Below are 20,416 nucleotides of genomic sequence, written 5' to 3'. Positions count from 1 at the left end.
TTCCAGCAGAACACATCAGTATGTTTTCTAAAACTGGTAAAAGAAATCTGTATGTAATTTTTTTCATGGAAATTTTAATGGAAATTTTGACCACAGTTCTATAGGCATATGCTGATTTAGATGAAATTTTGATTGGTAATCATGGTGCAGGTGAATATTGAAAATTTGTTTGAAACCATCTAAGATAGTTGGAAAGCTTTAGTTTTCTTTTTCAAAACTATACTTATTGTATTGTTTGTGTGTTAAAGGAAGAGAAAAATCACAGAGTCTTGTCATTTTGATTGCCACCTTTACTGAAAGTAACTTCAAGGACTTAGCTTAAAACTTTTCAGCACTTCTGGTTTACTTTTCAATTTGAGGGAAAAAAATATTTATTTAGAAAGTGTAGATTTGCTTGGAAAACAGAACAGGTGTTTTGTGCACAGTCCTACTGGTATTATTCAGGTTTGGGCAGGACTCTTTCAAACAAGGCATCACTGGAATTCAGTATCTCTGAACTGTATCAATTGTTCTAACTTTGCTGTGTGCTGCAGCACAAACATAGAAAGGGATTTTACTTCCATTGAATTCAGCATAATCACCTCTGAGTTAAGCAAGGCAGCCAAACCAAACTAGACTGTGACTAGAAACATGTCAGGAGTTACATGAGAAGGGGGAAAGCTGGTGAAATTATTGCCATGCTGCTTGGACACTCAATGCCTCTAAAGGTGTTTGGAATATGTAGTTTAGGAAAAAAATGTAAAAATAGCTGTTTTGATAATGTAGAGAAAACAGGCTCTTAAATATTCAGAACACTTTGTCCATCCTGAAACACTCTGCTCTCTGAACCCTTCTGCTCAGTCTTTTCTCCCTGTTCCTTGCCTGAGCAGCAGAAGGCTCTGTGCTCATGCCCCAAACAGAAACATCTTGGAGAGCGGCCTGGAAAAGCTGCTGCCTCTAAAACTCTTTGATTGCTGGTCCAGCTGCTCCAAGCCACTGCCTTGCAGGGCATTGCCTGCCAGGGCTGCAGCTGGGCTTTTGGCAGAGGCAGAAATTGTCTTCTCCAATTCTGAGAAAAACCTGCAAGAGCCGATGTATTAATTAAACTTGGATCAATTTGTACTGCTCTGGCAGTGCCATAGGGACTTTAAATACCCTTTTCTAGAGCATTTTGAACTGTTACAAAGTGTAGACACACTTCAGCACATTTGGGGCTGAGGCCTGATTTTTATGTCCTGGTCCTCAATACTAGTCATACCAAATTTCAAATAATTGCTGTTGGAAGAAATGGGAGAAAAGTGTTTTCAGGCAGTTCATTGTGCTTTTTAAGCTAGATAGAGCATGACAGATATAAAGACATAGCAGATAATCATACTTGAAGTCTCCCCAAATTTAATGACTAAATACTTCTATGTTTTATATTAAAAATGGGTATAGCAAATAAATCTTTGGTAGAGGACTAACACAACAATCTGAATATAGATTAAAAGTCTTAGTGCTTGAGTTCTGTTTAATCTGAGTTCAAATTTATTTCAATGGTCTATTTAGGAAGAAATATACATGTAAGCATTTTTATAAAATTGGTAAAATTGGTTCCTAAAGAAATTCCAATGTGCTATTTCTGAGTATGTAAGACAATGTAGTCCAAAAATGAATGAGAATATTTGTTGGACCTTTCTGGAACCAGTGGTGAAAAATTAGCTTTAACATGGTGAAATTTATGACTTGAGAATTCAGTGAGGTGCACCAACATAAAATGAGGACCAAGTTATTAGGACTGTACTTTAAATGTTTCTACTTCTGCTTTAAAAATGCAATGTTTCAAACAAAAGTGGTTTCTTTTATGCTGCTGCACCAAACTTTCTGAGAATGCATGATCTGATGATTTTTAATTGTTTATATTCTTGATAGTCTTACTGAAATTCTCATGGGACCATTTCTCCAGCCTGGACAGGTCCCTCTGGATGGCATCCTGTGCTTCAGGTCTTTATTAATCCATGTCTTACTTTCCTCTTTTAAGTTCCCCATGGCTGATATTTGTGCTGTCTTCAACAAACTGAAGAGCATGACTGAATCTCGTGGCAAAGAAATCAGAAAGGCATTTGCTGTTACTGACCCTGAGCATACCAATGTGATTGGGTATGACACTTTCAGGTAAGACAGTGGGTTTGGGGTTTTAATATTGAATAAATGCACATTCCCCCAAAATGTATAAAGCATGACTGGGTTTTGATGCTTTCTGCCCAGTAGCTGAGAAATGGCATAGATTTGTTTTGCATTTACTTGGAGATTATGCGTGAAAAAGAAAGTAAATCCATGTTCCAGGAAAAGAAAAAAGTGATAGTTTCAAGTAAGCTGAAAAGCACAAGAGAAATCTGTCTGCCTTTTATGGAGCTGACACAGAGTGTTGTGAAGAAGGGCACAAGTCAGCAGTAATATAGATGCTGAAAGGTAAAGAAAAATCCATCCTGAGAGTCAAACAGTGGTTTTGAAATTCAAGTAGGAAAGTTCAGATTGCCTCCTGAAAATGGTGTTTGGGTTTTGAACCATTGGTAAAGAAGACAGTCTTTACAGAACTGAGGTGTATTGAAATTATAGAAGGCAGTGCTAAGCATGTTTCAAAAAGATTGGAAAGCAGTAGTGAGAACCATAATTAATGCTTGGGTATTAATTTAAGCATAGATAAAGGGAGCAGAAATCTGGATTCTGGCAATGATCCAGATATGGCAATGGGCAGATGTAGAGATACTTGAAAGAGAAAATCATGTTCAAATACAAACTGATTTCAGTTTATCCCACAGCCAGAATACTTGAGTGTATGAACTGTGTTGGGCACAGTACTGGTTAATATGTGAAACAGAGGAGAAAACTTTGCTTAGAAGCATTTGGTTTTCACAGGAGTAATACACTGTATTTAGGAACTGTCATAATAACTAAGGCATGTAAGTAGATGAATATTGCATGGAATGTCATCTCCATAGGAATGCTAACCAAGGCAAGAATTACTTCTGAAATATCTCAGAAGAGAAATAGATCAGCAGAAGGTTCTTTCAGCAATTCAAAGTGAAAGTAGTGAGAAATTAAAACAAGCTGGTATTCAGAAATGAAAAATAAGTGATTTAAAGGTAGGATTTAAACTAAAAGAGGCCACAGTTTTTGGCAGCTTTTGGTCAAAATATTTCTGAACTCAGATATTTTACTCAGCAGAAGCGAGATTTTGAATTGCTAATTGCATTAAGAGGGCAGATGTTATTACTTGAAAAAGAAGAGAGAAAATTGAAAGTTCATGTTTAATGGGAGAAAGTTCCTGGCACCTGGAAAAGGTTTTTAATTTATGTACATAGTAACTAGTTAAAAATAAAGAAAATACTGTTTTAGTTCAAATTATGAAATAATCACCTGCAAAACTTTGTGCATGCACTAAGAGCAACTCAAAGGTTTGGAGCATTTGTATGATAGAATCAGGGAAGCAAACTTTTAGAAGGGATGATTGTGCTTTTAAATGGCAGACAAAGGTTTTTATTTTATCCAGAAGAGGCTCAGTTGGGTGTAAATTTAATCATGGACATAATCTGTGCAGCTGTGAACAGCTCAGTGGTTTAATTTAGGGTGGTGCTATTCTGTGACATGGAGAGAGATATGTCTGACCACGTGGAATGGAGGGACTTGGTTTCAGCCACAAAAAATGCAGGAGCCTTCTCCATGAGCAGGAAATCTGGGGAACCCAAATAATCAGAGTTTTCTGGGCCTCAGTGCTCATCTGGGCCAGTCTCAACACCCTTTAAGGGTCCCCATCCCTCCAATGGGGGAAGGCCTGGGGTCTAACAGGGGATGTTCACACTGCCAGAGGAAGAATCTGCCTCTAAGAATTTGCCTTTGAACATTTGTGCTCTATACTGATAGTAGGTTTTGTTTCTGTTAGTTTGTTACATCCAGTAATCTAAAGGTTCTCATTATTATCTGTGAATTTTATTTTAGAAAGAAAGAAGCATTTTTAATGACAAAAACGAGCACTTCTTTATATCTATGAAAATTCCAAGATACTTCTATGTGAATATAATGTTTTTTCTTTCAGTTTCTTATTGTGTACATCTCTGTTTATTTTCAATCTGCCATGACATTTGATTACTATAACTAACAACAAATGATTATTTTTAGTGCAGACAATTATCTGAGTGACAGCTTCAATGATAATCCTCTTTCCTTATCTTAAATACAGCTGAGGTTTTACTCAGCTCTGAATTTGGCTGTTCAGATTTCTTCCTTTCTACCTATGTAGTTTTATATAATCTGCATGTAAAACTCCATCTATAAGTATGATGTAGTGAAGAAAATTGTGATTATACAATTTACTTAACTGCTTTCAGAACCCAAATCTTCACTACTTCATCCAGGAAACAAATATATAATGTACACTGGAGCTATCCCCCAAGCTATCATTAGAACTATTGAAATCTTTGTTAAAAAGAGAATTAAAAAATATTTAAAACTTAGATGCATCACACAGCCCTATCCAGGCTGTTTTTTCTCATATGCTACTGGCAAGACTGTTTGCTGTTAGAGACAAAGAACCCTGTGGGTCTAACAAAGATGCCTATCTTCAATTCAGCTTGAGAAGCAGCTCTCTTGAGCAGTTAATTATGACTTCTTTCTGTAATAAATTCAGATTGCAATCTGTCCTATTCTTCTAGAACAAAAAAAGAAGTAAAACAAGAGATAGCTAAGCTGTGGGAACAATTATTGGACCTTGTTTTTTTTTTTGGTCAGGGAGAGTTTAGATGTCATTCTGTTTGTGAGTCTTGGGTCTTACTCATTAGTCCCTCACAATCCCTAAAATATTCCTTAATTCCCAAGTGAAATAATTTTATCTGTGGCTTTTAGTGATTTGATTGTCACTGACTGGATTGAGAAAATAAAAGACTTTTAAAATCCTGACAGTGGAAAATTCTGTGCCATGTATGGAAATGCAGTCTGTGGAAATGGCTGATGTTATCTACAGCCCCCAGCTCTGCCAGCCCAAGCACTGCAGTGCCAGGCTTATCAGCAGCATTGTCCTCTCTGTGTGTGCAGTGGTGTTTATTGCAGGCTGCTGGAAGGAGGCTCCAGCTTTGGCTGGATCTCTGAATGCTGCTGCAATATAAATAATAATATCCAGTAAGTGAAAAAATAATACTGACAAGATAATGATAATATGAGTAGATGGAGATGGACCAGGTCTTGGTCATTAAGTTTGTGTAATCTCAAATAAAGTTTGCTACTGTCAACAGCTTGTCACTTCCTTGTATTTATTTCCTGCCACTGCAAATAAAAGATCATTCTGAGTCATTTAATATGGATAAAGAAGTAGATGAATCTAAGTAGAGACTCTACAGTATTTAACCTTTCTTTAATAGTTGTGTAAGTGCAATCTTATTGTATGAAATGATCCTGTTCTTTGAACAGCACCACACAAGCAAGTGAAGAACTATGGTTCTTATTAAAAGTTTGCAAATTTGGAAGGGTCCTAAATTTCTGTGCTTTCAGTTCACATGTGGATGTTAAAGAGATCCCTCATCAGATTAATTCAACAATTCAAGTATTCTCCAGGCAGCCATTTAGCTCTTGTGTCAGAACTTTGTGCATCACTACTAATTTCTTCCATTTGTTTTCAAGGATTGGAGTTTAATCACAGTGATTCAGTGTCCTCATGGGTATCACAAGGTACAGCACTAATTGCACCAGCAATTACAGTGAAGTTTATTCTTACTGCAGTTTATCCAGAAGTATTATATATAATCAATCTAATTTTGACTGAAACACATAGGCCTCTGCTGCTGCTTGCTTGTTAAAAAGCCTGGTTGAATGTGAGTGCACCAGAGGCAGATGTTTGGGATCATAGAGCCAATGTAGTTACAGTAATCCAGATTTGACACTGAGGGAGCTGACACTGTCCCATCAGATGGATCTCAGGAAAATTTCTTCTAGACCAAGAAATTTCTTCTTTCTTTCTTCAAATCAGCTGGGCTAATTTGTCTGAGCAACACAGACAGGCTTGGGAGAGCACATCCCAGGCCCACTCTTTGCTTAGGATTTCATTTTCTACTTACAGCATCCAAGTGTAAGCTGCTCTTGCTGCTGCCTCCTGTCCTGCATTCTTGCTAAGAGAACTTTTGATTTAGTGTAATTCTCTGTATGGCATCTCTCCTAAAACACTTCAGTCGTGGTTAGGATACATTTTTGTATGTATAGAACAGCTACTGAGGAAATTTGGACATCCTCATCCACAATTAGTGATTGTTAACTGGTTTTAACTTATTTACTTAAACTAATGTAGGCTGTTGCTTTTGTGCACAGAAATTGGATAGTCCGTGTTGCTGCTGGAGGATTTTCAGAACATGAAATTATGACTCTTGGGCGTCACTATGGCATCAGAGATAACAGTCAAACAGACCTGCTCCTCCTCCTTTCAATGGCTCAAGAAACACTAAAGAAAAATGCCTTTGAAAATTTTGAACAACTGATTACAGTGTTTATGTACAATGACAGAGAAAAGTAAGTTTCCTGTCTTTATCCCAAACTGTTATTTGAGAAGCTCTTCTTGTAAACCCTCCTACTTTCTGTTCGTTGCTGAGCAAGTGATTTATTATGGCCAAAAAATATTATGTGTAATGTTAAGCTTCTCTCAGCACTTGACAATAGACAAGAAGAGGACAGCTTATTTGTCTATTCTATATTTTGTACATGTATTGTAGATGCTGTACTGAACATTTGCTCATGGGCAAAACACAGGATTTTAAATCAAAGAGGAGAAATAGTGATTTAAGGGGGAAAAAAGGAAAGAATGAATCTTTATGTGACTCTTTTGCCCTTTTTGTTCTCTGATGTCACAGATAAAGAATCACAGAGAATCACTGAGGATCTCAGTATGAGAAAGGCTACAATGTGGCCTTCAAGTTTCTCAGCTTTGTAATAGCAAAATTTCATAAAATTTTGTTGTCTTTTTCTCTATCATGATGTTCCTCACCCATTTTCCTATGCACAGAAATATTCACTTGAAGTAAACCTGGAAATTACCTAATGTATATTTCTACCCCTCTCTTTCTTATGTACAGGTGTGGATTGTTGCCCAATGAGACCTGCAGGACTATTTTCAAATCCTTTAAGTTGCCACTTGCTGATGATCTTCTAGAAACTTTACTGGCCAGGTAACTTAAGGGCAGAGAGGGTGACCTGCATGCAAGGGTGCAAATCAATGCTAAATATCTGCTGCAGACACAAATCTTCAGAATTTGTCATTTATCTAATATGAATCATTTAATGATGCAGATTTTGTTCCTACACACACAGACTTTCCTATTTATAGAATATTTATAATCAACTGAGATGCATCCATCTTAGCAACTTCTCTTCATTTTGCCTGGCATAGTAAATCATCTGGGGTTTGGCACAATTCTGTGGAATTCATCTTTCCAGAGTCAGTTACTGATGCTTATCATTTGCAATAAGATTCACTTTTCTTTTGCTTTATTTGTTCCTGTGTATAGATGTGAGGTAAAAACAATAATCTTATGAAAACACATCATGTGAGTTTCAAGGAACACACTACCATGAATAAAATGAAGTGTCTTTATCAAGTTGACAGCATCAGTAGTAAACAAAATTGGTTTGCTACTCCTGTTAATCTCACCTGAAACATATTTTATTGCCATTTTTAAAAAGGAAAAGGAGTGTTGGTATGGCCTTGGTACTTTTCCATATCACATTTAGCTTTTTTGAGACAAATTGCTTTGCTAGCTGTATTAATGGGAATAGAAGTAAAAGGAGCTACTATTTAGTGCACTTGTATTAAAGATTAGAGTTCAGAGTAAGCTGTGATGTTCTGAACACTCATGTCTTGTTGAATTTGGTTTTCCTGGCCAGATTTTCTGGTAATAGGCTTAAATGCATACTTGCTGATTTCTTCTTTCCCTTGAGGGAAATCCTTAAATCACATGTTTTATCTGTGCTTTCATAGTGTGTTAAAAAGAGGAACAGGTCTTGTCTTCTGTCATGTTTAGATGCTTTCAGGTAAAGCATCTAAACATGACAGAAGACAAGACCTGTTCCTGTCTTCTGTCCTCTTCTTGATTTCAGGAGGAGTTGCAAATTAAGCATCTGGGTTTAGTAAATAATGAAAAGACCCTTGTCAGGCAGAAATGTGGAATTCATTTTGATAAAGCTTCCTTGTGCTGCTGTTCATCACTTCTGACACTGAATTACATGCATTAGTCTTCAGAAATGTCTGAATTTTAACAGTAATCTACAAGTGACATTTTAGAACTCCCATCAAGCTGCCCAACACAATTGTTGAACGACAATTGACATCCCATGTTACACAAGGGGTTCTCACAGAGTCCATTTCTTAAGGGCTGAACTTGAATAAATGCACAGCAAGGCACTGGAAGTTTTCCTTTATGTACTAACTCAGTTCTGATAACAAGCAGACAAGCCTGACACATCCTGGGCTCTAGGGACATGTTTATTGTTTGTGAATTTATACCAGGGAAAACTTCTGTGCCCTGAACTTGTACTTTCCTAAGGAGTGAGTGTAGGCAGGTAAAAAGAAAAAGCCCAGTACACTATAATAAAAATTAGAGATAAGCTTAGAACACAGGGAGGAGATCAAGGGCTGGATTTCACCCTACTTTAGCAAGGTACCCATGATAGCTGGATGAGGTTTCAGCTGCTGTAGGTTCTTTCTGTAGGTGGTGGAGGAGAGAGTTATCTTCTCAGCCTGCATCAGAGCTGCATTTCCAAATTCCCATCCATTTTCCTTAGTTCTAAAGGGGCTGAGGCCAGCCTGTGTTACAGATTTCTGTGTGAGAAAGGTAAATGAGAATGGTGTGAAGCTGGGCCTCAGAAATCAGTGTGGGAAGTGCTCCATTTGACAGAGAGCCTTGTGTAAGGCACCTCTAAGTTACAGCATCAGCTGCTTCAAAGGTGGCAGTTTAAGAGCTGTCACAGCACTGCAGGTAATGAGGAATTGTCATATTCTTCATCATGTGTGCACTTGGCACTGCTTGGGAAGTTTGTTGTGTTATGAGGGTGCAGAGCCAGGGAAATATTTTTTTGAACTCTATTTAATAGGACTTAATTTCAAATAGTCTGTAAATTGAAGAGGTGAGTCATCTTAATGAGATTTAAATTTTTTCCTTTCTTTCTGCTTTCTGTAGTTTTCGTCAACACTGAAGAATCATGAAACAGGCAGGTTTATTGTTAATGAAAAGCAGTCTCATTCCTGGGGAGTTTGCAATTCAGTGTGGGCCAAGTTTGTCAACAGTAGTCCAGCATTCTTTCCTTATTTCTGGTTTTTTTTTTTTTTTTTTTTTTTTATTTTTATGAGGAACCATGTCGTTTTGTGTCCACTGATATTTCTTTCTAGAACAAGTGGTGGTGGTGGTCTACTCTGTGAATCTTTATTTATGAAGCAAGAAACTGGAACAATAAAAGCTGCTGGACTGATTCCCACAAAATCAGTATATATAGCTAATGCACTAGCTGGACCCCATTCAGCTATAAAATGATGCTGGACAATGTGATCAGATAATAGCTGAAGGCTGAAGCTCTGTGTTTATTCAGCTTTGCTATCTGAGATTAGGTGGCAAAGACTTTCTCCAGGACTTAATGACTCTATTTTTCCATTTTGAAAGGTAGTACTCTTAAAGTATTTATTATTTACATTTGGAAATTATACTGCAATGATCTGTCACTTATTACAAGCATGGGATGGGACTAGAAATATATGTCTAATTTTGTGGTCACCTCCAAATGACCCAGAACTTTGTTTACTGTACTCAAAGACCACTCAGTTGCCATGGAGTGAAGGGAGACTTAGCACAAAAATTGGGATTTCATAAGACCTTTTAATATTGTGCATCTAGTGTAAATTTATATTTTTAATTGTGGGATGTTGAAATAGTAGGATTTAGGTACCCAACAATGTGAATGTTTTTTCCAATTTACCTGAGCTGGCATGTTAAAAAGTATTTGTTTGTCCATCAGCATTTTCTCACTTACTTTTTAAATCACAGAACAATACAGAATTAATCACATTGTATTAAAAAATGGAGACAGTACACAGTTGTTTCTGCCAGAAAACTACAGTAGTCATTATAAACATGTCTTTAAATTTATGCAGGCATAATGAACAATTACAGTTTGTTTAATAAATAAATTTTGCAAAGTGCTTAGGTAATGAGTTTAGGGGGTTTTTCTGTTATTTTTATTTTCTGCAATGCTAAATTGATCCTAACAAGAACTTAAAAAGAAACAATCTTTCCCTGGAGGATTTATAAACAGCTGGTAGCTAAGGAAGGGGAAAATTGAGAGGAGAAAGAATGGATGACAAGTTTACAAGCACTACACATTGATTATTCTGCATTAATTCAGTTGTTAATTATAGGTCCCTAGTTTTTTAAATTACATTTTAAAATTTCTATTAAAAGTAGCTGAGTCTTTTTTCACCTCTCTGCACTGCTGGGGGGAGTCTGTTTGAAAGGTTTTGTTTTGAGAAGGAGAATCTCCAGTCTCTCAGGGTGCAGTGCCTGGTGACAGAGGGGCTCCTGCGTGGTGATCCCAGCTCTCAATTCACTTCCAGGCCAGGCCAGGCCACTCCTGCCTGCTCAGTTTTCCCCAGGATTGTGGCTGGGTAACAATTTTTTTACCTGGTTTCCTACCTGTAATGTTTTTTTTTTTTAGGGCTGACCTTTTTCTTTCAGGATGAAACCCTCTTTTCCTGCTACAGCAAGTGTCCAGTAGCTGGAGCAGCAGTGGAAATGATCAGGAGATCTTTCTCCTGCTGCCTTCTTGTTACCTTTGGTGCCTGAGACTCCTTATGCCATTTGTGATTAAAAGGAGCTCTAAATTCATATTTTAATCTCTTAAGACAAATTAGTCCTGTTACTCAGTTTGCTGAGGAGCTGATGGTTCCATTTATGGTTGTTCAAGACATGAATAAATGTAGGATAAATATAAATTTTTAAAAAAGGAGATGGTAGCCATTATTATTTAATAGTGACTTGTTATGCTTGCTGGTTAAAGTCCTTTAATTATGAGCAGTTTATGACAATTTAGGTGTACACCTGTGGCAATCCAGTCCCTGTAGAACTGTATTGCACAGAGAGTACCAAACAGACTGAAGAATCCCAACATTTTCTCTAAGGTTACAGCAGCAGATGCTTCTGCTCTGTTATTATCAGATTAACTTGTTAATAAATGTTTGAAATGAAGGAATTAAAAAAACTCTGCACATACATTAAAATTTCTCATAAATCTTTGGGGTATAGATTTCTTGATGGCAAAGAAAAAGTTATTAGTAAGTAATTTTTACTCACCAAAGCATCCTCAGGAATGATCATAATGTGATTTGACCAGATTTTTCACCTATCTAAAGTATTTAATTATGAATGTATTTTTATAAGCAGAAATGTGTGATTATTTCTGTAATGATAAAGAAAATAAAAAGCCCTGCAAACTGTGATAGGGATGGAGCAGTGACTTTCATAGTCTAAAATCCCATGCATTGGTGAAGCAACAGGGGAAAACTGAAGAGAAGGGTGGTTTAAAACTATCTTAGGCACATCTTCTTGATAAGACAAATCTAATTTCCTTTTCTGAAGAGCACTGTCTCAGCATTATTAACTCCAGCCTCTGAAATGTATGACAACTCTGTCCTAATAAAGCACAAATTGATAACATCTCCTCAGTCCATCTGGGTGCTCTGTGCCAAATCTCTAGTGTCTGCTTTTAGTAGATTGATACAATAAGTCACAGTAGTAAAAAGATCTAAAGAGTAGATTTTTTATTTTCTTTCTGGGTTATCCTAGAGTAGTATTTTAAGATGCTTTTTGTAGCTATTTAATTATGAAATTCAGGAATCCCATTTCCTCTGCCCATGTTAAAATTCTTGGTTATAGATAATTTCAAACGCATCTTGTCATCTCAGCTCACTAGTGCTGTCACATCAAAGGACTTTTCTCCTTGTAAATGTGTGTCAAAAGCAGAAGCAATGCTTTCCTTAACAGAAAGTTTAAATAGTTACACCTTCACTTGGTCTTTGTTTAAAAATCCTGCTTATACAGCTCAGCATCTTGGTGGTAGAATTAATCTTTTGACTTTTCACAATGAGCAAAAGGTAACTACATGATAGTAGAAGGAAAAATCATTTGTCCTGATTGTTCTGAAATACCAATCTGTCTGCCATTATTTTTCCAAGAGAAAAAGCTTTTTTATTTAAGCTTTTTGATTGTCTTATTACATCTCATGCAAAACTTGTCTTCCATATTGCCACCTGCAAAAAAAACCTCAAAAACCTGAAACTAAGAACCCACTGGAAGTGGGAATGGAAATTTCCTTGTATATTGGATATATTCCCCAAAAGTAAGGCTTTGTGGAAATATTAACTTGCATGTGAACTGTGGTGAAGAAGCAGGCTGTCATGGGAGGGTTTCTCATGGCAGTGTTTCAGACTCATTTAATTCTGGTAGCAGTAGCATTCTTTTCTGACTTTGCTTTCATCTTCAGCATAACTCACTGTACTTAACATTCCAGTTTATCTCTGCCATCTCTGTTTATGGCTCTCAGTATATTTCATTATTATCTTTCCTGCTGACTATTAAATGAAAGGTGTGGGGGGAGGAGGAGGAAAGGATGAGTTGCAGTTTGTTGCAGTTTATTTTTGTCACCAGATCTATTTCTCCTCCAGTATTGTTTTCCAAGTTTATGCTGTAAATTCTCCCTTAAAGTGCCTTCATGTGTAATTTTTGTTAGAACCCTCTGTAGTGATTGAAGGGTTTTGAGGCCTGTGTTTTGTGCACTGCTGTTTCATTAAGGACAAGGCAAGATGATTTTCTGCAACACTTGTTTCCTGTGCAGTAGTTTTTGTCTCACCAGATAGCAGGGCAGAATTGTTTAACCTGGTGTCTCCCACCAGGTAAGAGATACTGAGCCTTGCTGGGTGTCTGTTTTTCTCCAGGGACCCCAGTGAAGCACAGACACTTCCAGGCCATGTTTTTGTGCCCAAACTGGGTCCCTTTTGCAGGTGGGAGGTGTTGGGTGAGACAGGTGTCCTTCAGAAGCTGCCAGTACTGGATTTATGGCAGGGCATTCCAGCTGCTCTTTTCAAGCTTCAGCCCAAAGGGTCTTTCAACATTTGCCTGGTGACACTGGAAGAACAGTGGTGCCCAAGAGTCACCTCAGTGTTCTGCTGAACTGAGGACTTCTATTTCTGAAGCTGCTTCATCCAAATCAATGGCAGAAGGATGAAGTGACTTATAAATCTATTCCCATGTGGCTTATTAGTGCAGGGTAAAGATGTTAGAAATCTGAGGGAGGGAAATAGCATTTTCCACATGTACCTATAGACCTGCAGACCTTAGCTGGCAGCACATATATCTTCTGGCATATATATCTGCTGGCAGCATCTATATGCATTTAGTGGACAGCCACAACTGATACAGATATATCTATTTATCTATAGAAATAAAGAACAATGCCATAAACCTGGTACCCAATGATTTTAAAATCTGGCTATTATTTGATACATTAGTGAGCTGTCTGTTTGTCAATTGTAAATTGATCCCAAGGTGTGTGCAAACAGCATTTTTGAAGGATTACTTATTTTAGGAGAGGATTGTAGAAGTCATAGTAGAGCAGGTCAGTTGTGTTACAGCACAGGTTTCCTGTGTAATTCTGTTTCTTTTCTACACAAAGGAATCATACACTGATCATCCCAACTCTGTTTATCAAAAGCTGTGAGACCAGTGTTGGAAATGTTGGGCAGTGCTTCAAAACTGAAATGAAGTCAAACTTGAAGAAGTTGAATTCTTCTGTAAGAGACAATAATAAGGTGTAAGAATATGGAAAAGAATGTATAATATAGCTGTTCCTGACATTTTGTACTTTTTTTTCACTCTTGCCAGTGTTTGGGAATAAAGTAGTATAAAAGTTATTATCCCAAAGGCAATGATTAGTATGCTGCAGATAACATGACATAACTTTGTTAAAAATTCCCTTTAACCTTGAGTCATCTTATGGATATTCTTCTCAGGTTTGAAGATAACCAAAAGCAAGTAGACTATAAAAAGCTTGTTCATGCAGTGAACTGGAGAGAGAATCAAGTCCGTGCTTTTGTGGAGGAAAAGGAGCAACCCAAGGTAAAAAAATGTCTCAATATAATTTCTCCAACTTTAACATGATTGTCTTAGCCAGCACACACTACAGTATTTTTTCCTGTTTGTGTATTTGTACCTGTTTTCTTTAAGTAATTATTTTTAATAGCTTTAATAGGGAGTTTAGGGTGAAGCAGAGAAGTCAGACAGGGATGAGGAGGTGCCTGGTAGGTATCACATCTCTGGGACATTTTACAGAAGAATAAAAGAGAAGGGGAAGCAGATGTACTTATCCATGGACAATGGGCATGAGTACTGCTTCCCCCACAAATATCCTTGTCACATGTCAAATGATCTGTTCCCTTGCTGAGGTAGACAGAAAATACTTTAAGCTCCACTGAGACATAGGCAGAAAATAGCTCTGTGTTTTGTATAACTCCTCAGGAACCTGTACACAGCACACCACATCTCTGGTAGGCGTGCACAGAGAGAAGAGATGATGGATAAACTTTGTATGTCTTCAGCCTGCTACTCAGGGTAAAAAAAAATGCACTATCAACAAACTGCAGAGACTAATCTGATCTTGCCATCTTGTGCTGAGTGGAACATTTTTAAATAGAAAGTCCATAAGGCAATTATGCTGAATTTTAAATACTTTGTAACAAATAAATCCAAAGACTTCTGCCAACACATCATTTTGCTTTTCTAGCCTGGCCAATGTGTTGTACAGAATATGTTTGATTGTGTTCAGACAATTTAGAAACACAGCATTCCTTTAAATTCAAGTTCACTCATGGCATAGTTTAAACCAGGCACTGTGCTCCTGACTCCTCACTCCTGCCTGCCTTACCAAGACTTTCTTCTGTAGCATCTCAGACTGTTGGTGGTGTCTAAAGAGGGCCCAGGGCTGTTGGTTTGCTCTGCTTTGGAGAGCATGGTTCTGCATGGTTGATTATTTTTGCTTTGTCTTTGTGAAGAATTTTTGTCTTGTACAGATAAAATCAAAACCCTCCCACATGTTTTATACAGCAGTCCTGAGAATCATGGTGTTGATTAGGCTTTGTTGAGGGAGTATTCTTTGTTTTTACAGAAGAATTCTTGCTTATTCTTTGTTTTTACAGAAGAATTATTGTTTAAGCAATAATTTAATATTTAATATATTAAGAGAGGTAACTACGAAAAGAAAAAAAAAACTCAGAGACAGGAAAAGTTTTAAATCTTGTTCAGCTTTAGAATTCAATTGTCATTCTGTGCATGACTTACCATGAATGAATAGCAGTATTTTGAGGCTACAGTACCTGTGTTTGACAGATAAATTTCAGCAGCAGAACTGTGCTTTAGTTTCGTTTAGCTGGCTTTTTTTTATTATTCCTTCTCTTTATCCCATTATTTTGTATGATTTTTGGTGTTGAGACATGGATTTGAAGCATAAGCATTTTAATGAAGAAAATGTAGCATTATTTAATTTAAAAAATCTGCAAGAAGGCTAGTAATAGAAAATATTTTGAATAAAATATTTTGTAACATTCAAGAAAGTGCATGTTGTAATCTTTTAAGAAGATGCCTTTATAAAGACCCAATTTTTCACAGATTTGTCTGTGGAATTGAAGCAGCTCATTCAATCTTAAGTTGACCAGCTTGTAATGATTCCTGTTTTCATTATTTCACACTAAGATATTCTCTGGGTTACTAATTTCAGAGGGAAGATATCTGGAACCAACTACCACGATCCCCTCCTGTGACTGGGATCAGATACCCTCCTCTTCTGGATGATCTCTTTGGCAAAGAAGAATAATCTCATTTGTGCAAGGCACTGATTTAAGAGTGGTGCTTCAGCTCTGAAGATTACTTAGAAAGATACCAAAAAAATTTCTTGTATAATGAGAAAAAAGTAGATACAGCATTTAATTTCTTGTTCCAACAGAGATGTATACTTGTATGTTTTTGGAACTCTTTCTAAATCAACAGCACTCTGTCACACTTATACAAGCATAATTAAAGTTAGATCCTCTAATCTCTGCCTGGTTGCAAGGAGAATTTGTGAGTATTGAGCAATCTTTGAGTCAAACACTGCAAAATCTGACTGACCCTGCTTTGTTCTGAGAACAAACCTTGTTGGATGACCTCTCAGAATTGGGTTTGACTGTGTTAGCACAATAATGCCATTCCATTCATGTTTCCTCCCTTGCTGTGCAGCTCTTATCTGTGGTTTTGCTCTATCCCCCTGGTGATGCTCAAGTGCTGTTCATGTCAAAGTTGGTTATTTTGTGGAGGAAATGCCAGCAAGGCTTTTGCACACAACCATAAAGCTGTTCTGGTATCAGAGATAATTATAGCCTTCCAAAGTGGAAGCAAATGTTTTGCAGGCACGGCACAGAAGTTGTCAGTTCTTGCTTTTTGTTCTAGATGTGACTCAGGTTAGTCCCACCCAGCTTTACTTGGGTGGGACATGTCTGAAGAGAAGGGATTTCAGTGCAATTCCAGTGTGCAGCATTCTTGCAGCAGAAATGTACTTGCTCTTTGAAAATTCACTGATGCCCTTCTCTTTCTCCATGGCTTAATGGAGCTCCTGTTAGCATTTTTGTATCTTTTTAAGCTTATAACAGCTCAAAGCCATACTGGCTCTGGATTTACTTTGTGCTTTTGTGAGAGGAGTAATTACCCCACTCTGAAGAATGGAAGAGCTGAGGTGAAGGTGGAGCTGATTCATCCAGGAGATTCCACTGGGGAAGGGGATGAGGTGTGAGCCAGTGCACCTCTTGTGGTGCTTGGGAAGACTTAGAACCCTCTTTTTTCTTTAATCTGAAATTACAGTTTTGGGGAGGAATTGTTTGACTTAGAAGGATGAGAATTCAATGTATCTAAATCTCCAAACTGAGGGAGAAAAAATAGTAATTTTTTGGGAAATTGGAGATCCACCTTCCAATTATGATTCCATATAGGAATACCTTCCTACACCTTAGCATGATAATGTAAAAGAAATTATTATTCTTTTTTACTATATGGCAAAATATAAAGCTTTTGAAAGCTCTTTGCCTTTTTTGCAGCAAAAAAGGTCTTGAGACAAGGCATAATTACAATGTGGCTGCTGAGGAGGGGTAGCAATAAAATGGGCTAAGAGTCTCTATATCCAGAGGCTCAAAATGAAAAAGGCAAAAACTAAAGTGCTCCAAGTTGTAGAAAAGACTATGAATTGCTTTTTGATTCAAGAGAGGAAAATGGTTCCTTATATGACAAAATATATCTGACCACAGGGACAGTGTCAGGATCCAAAACATCAATTTGTCTTTTGGTGAAAGCTGGATATTTTTATGACATGCCACCAAGACTGAGATTGATTCTAAATGAATGCAGTTTTCCTTGTAAATTTTTAATGTTCCCAGCACTTCAGAAGGATTTTTTTTCAGTTGTGGAAATCATGTACAGCTGAGGGTTTCTAAGAAGAGGGGACTGAACATTGAAAACCTCTCCAGTAGCTTGTAGAGAAGATGAATTCCCTTTAGTTTTTTTCTCTTTATGTGTATGAGACAAAAGGAGCATTTTTTAAAGAAAAAACCACTTCAAGAAATATAATATTTTATAATTTAATGTGGAACCATGTTCATAGATCTATTCAGTCATGGTTTGGTCTTGTCTGGTCATGGTCAAGAAAAGGGACTGTAAACTGGAACCAGTGCAGAGAAGAGCTGGAGAGGTGACCAAGAGAATGGAGAGAAGAAAGGTGTCTGAAGGAGCATAATTTATTTAGTGTATTAAAATGAAGGCTCAGATTGAATCAATATCCTTTCTCTCTGTAAATACATTGTTGCCAGGTGAAGAAAATTATCTGGTTCAGGTAAGAACACAGGTAGTCTTAAGGAAAAAATGGATATAATTTGCCATGAATAAATTAAACCTGAAAAACAGAAGGTGTTTCTCACTTCTAAAACAATGAGGGTCTCAAACTGCCTTCCAGGACTGGTGTACTCAGTTTTAAGGTTGAGATGGGTTCATCTGATGATGGTAATTTTAGGAGGTTTGTGACACCATTCTGAATTATTGGTCTCACTTCTGGTTTTCCCTTTTTCCCATGCATCTTGCATAACCCTGACAAACACAAAACAATCTCCTAGGAGAGGCCAGACAGGGCCTGAAAAATATTTTCATTACTTGTCACTGTGCTCAGTGTGTCATACACTGTGGTCCAGCATGCTATAAACACTTTTCACCAGGTTTTCTCTCTGACAAGCAGCACTGCTTCCAGAATGGAAAGCCCTGGCCAACGAACAGCCCAATAATCCTCTTTGTATAATGTGACTTACAGCATATGCTGCCCAGAATATTTCAACCTCTCCTCTAATCCTGCCACCAGCTTCTTCTCTCTTTTCACATTGCTGATGAGGGGCCTGAATGAAGACAATACCACAGGGTTATGTTTCGGGATGGCAGGAGGCCACGGCTTTAAAGCACGCCTGGCACAGGGGAGGGCAGCCCCACAGTTGCCATTAATCTCAGCCCTGGATCTCTGCAGGGCAGCCAGGGGTATCTCCTTTCCTCAAATATCTGCACTGGCCCGGCAGGAGCTCAGGGATTCACGTTACAGCCCCGCTCACCCCTCTGTGTGCTCAGTGTTAATGTTTGCTTCCTCAGCACGGCATTTGGGAAGAGGAGGCTCCAAGTTCTCTGGGATAGCTGCTGCTGCTGCTGCTGCTGGGAAGGAAATGGCTGCAAACAGGTTGGCTCAGAGTGCCTGGGCTGTCACCTGCAGTTGAGTCCCCTCGGACGTGGGGCTTCTGCTGTGGGCAAGATATTGCAAATCAGTGGTGACTCTGACATTGGTGAGGGAGAGAGAACGACGCATCTGACTCCATGGATATCAGAAGGCCAATTAATTACTTTATTATACTATATTATTCTATACATCTAAAACTGAATCTGCCAAGCACTCAACCCTGCACACAGCTGCTCACACTGCACAGAATCTCGTGGCTGTCACCCGGCAGTCCCAACACACACACACACACACTCACAAATAAAACATCCTCACTCTGGATAAACAATCTCCATGTTGCATTCTACTTTGGCACAACACAGGCACAGCAAGTGATAAGAATGGTGTTTTCCCTTTCTCTGAGGTTCAGAGAATGTGAATCTCAGAAATCCTTGGGAAGAGTTGTTCCTAGCTTTTCTCTGTGAAGAGAAATGTGGCAACAGGCAAGACACGGGTGTTCCTCAGCAGGCAAATATTTTTTCATCATACAGCCAGCTACTATATTTTTCCAGGCAGAGCCACTTGCACCAACATCAGGCAGAGATGTTCATCTGCATAAATGAAAGGATGAAAATCGTCCTGCATTTGTTTCTCACGTGCTGGTGTGAGTTCATCCTATTTAATGGAAAAAGTTTGGGCTCAGTTGGCTCCTGTGTTTGCTCTCTCTGTTTTGTCCTTTTAGCCGAGGAGACATCTCTGCCTCCCAAAGGAAAACTTGCTGTGGGAAAGCTGCAGGGATCCTAATTCCACAATAACCAAAATACTGGATGTTTTCAGTCACTTGACTGCATTCAGAGAACAGCAATCCTTGTATCATTAGCAGTAATTCACCAGGTGTGAGCTTGCTGGGCCCTTCTAAGTGTTTCTGTGGGTTGAGACATGGAACTAAAGAAGAATTTTCCAGTTTTTAACATTTTGTGGTACAGTGTCATGGAGGGAAGCGTCAGTTCTTTAAGCAATAATGTCCTGTACCCTCAGTAACTGATCTATTGTATAATTACTTGCAGAATTTATTCCTCTTCAAGGCCATTTACTCATCAAGCTGCAGTGCAATGAGAAAGACAGAATAGTGGCTTGTTTGTGAAGAATTTACAACATCAGGAGGAAAAAAGTATCACAATCTGAGCTCAGATTATTTTTAGGTTTTAGAGGGCAGTATAGATAACATTTAAGAGAAAATTATCTGGAAAAAAAATTTAAAAGTTCTTCTTTGCTCTAAATCAATTTCTTCTTGTAGTTTGTTTGGGGGAGTGACTCAGACCCAGTAAAAAGCAGCACTCCTGATTTGGGCAATAGTCAAAGAAGCCAGAGAGATGTGTGGGGGAACATCCACATCCTTGCCAGTTTCCAATGTTTAAAACTAGGAAGCATAATCAAGATTTAGGAAGTTAATACAGCTATAATATATTAAGGTTTTGGATTGATTAAATGAACTCTTCCTCTGCACATTTCTCTGGTCATTTCTGAATCATCTGGAAGTTTCTTCTGGTATGTATTGCACACAAATGAACGAGCTATCCTCATCTGCCCTTCACCCCAGCCATCTGTCCTCTCTGCTCTC

The 20,416-nt window shown here is 38.0% G+C and overlaps 1 protein-coding gene across 1 annotated transcript in view; it reads left to right on the top strand.

The window, feature by feature from the left end:
* Nucleotides 1–16,119, top strand: part of EFHC2 (EF-hand domain containing 2) — a 57,377-nt gene extending 41,258 nt beyond the window's left edge. Inside the window, exons 11-15 of the mRNA XM_059466425.1 lie at nt 2,000–2,133; nt 6,313–6,510; nt 7,071–7,163; nt 14,045–14,150; nt 15,805–16,119. Of these exons, the coding sequence (XP_059322408.1) occupies nt 2,000–2,133; nt 6,313–6,510; nt 7,071–7,163; nt 14,045–14,150; nt 15,805–15,900 (627 nt within the window). The 3' untranslated portion in view covers nt 15,901–16,119. The remainder of the gene's footprint in view (nt 1–1,999; nt 2,134–6,312; nt 6,511–7,070; nt 7,164–14,044; nt 14,151–15,804) is intronic.
* Nucleotides 16,120–20,416: the final 4,297 nt, after the last annotated feature.

This window comes from Ammospiza nelsoni, chromosome 2, assembly GCF_027579445.1.
Source record: "Ammospiza nelsoni isolate bAmmNel1 chromosome 2, bAmmNel1.pri, whole genome shotgun sequence".
Lineage (NCBI taxonomy): Eukaryota > Metazoa > Chordata > Aves > Passeriformes > Passerellidae > Ammospiza > Ammospiza nelsoni.
The sequence above is the reverse complement of the archived record's forward strand: the minus strand, read 5'-3'. Positions and strand labels throughout refer to the sequence as shown.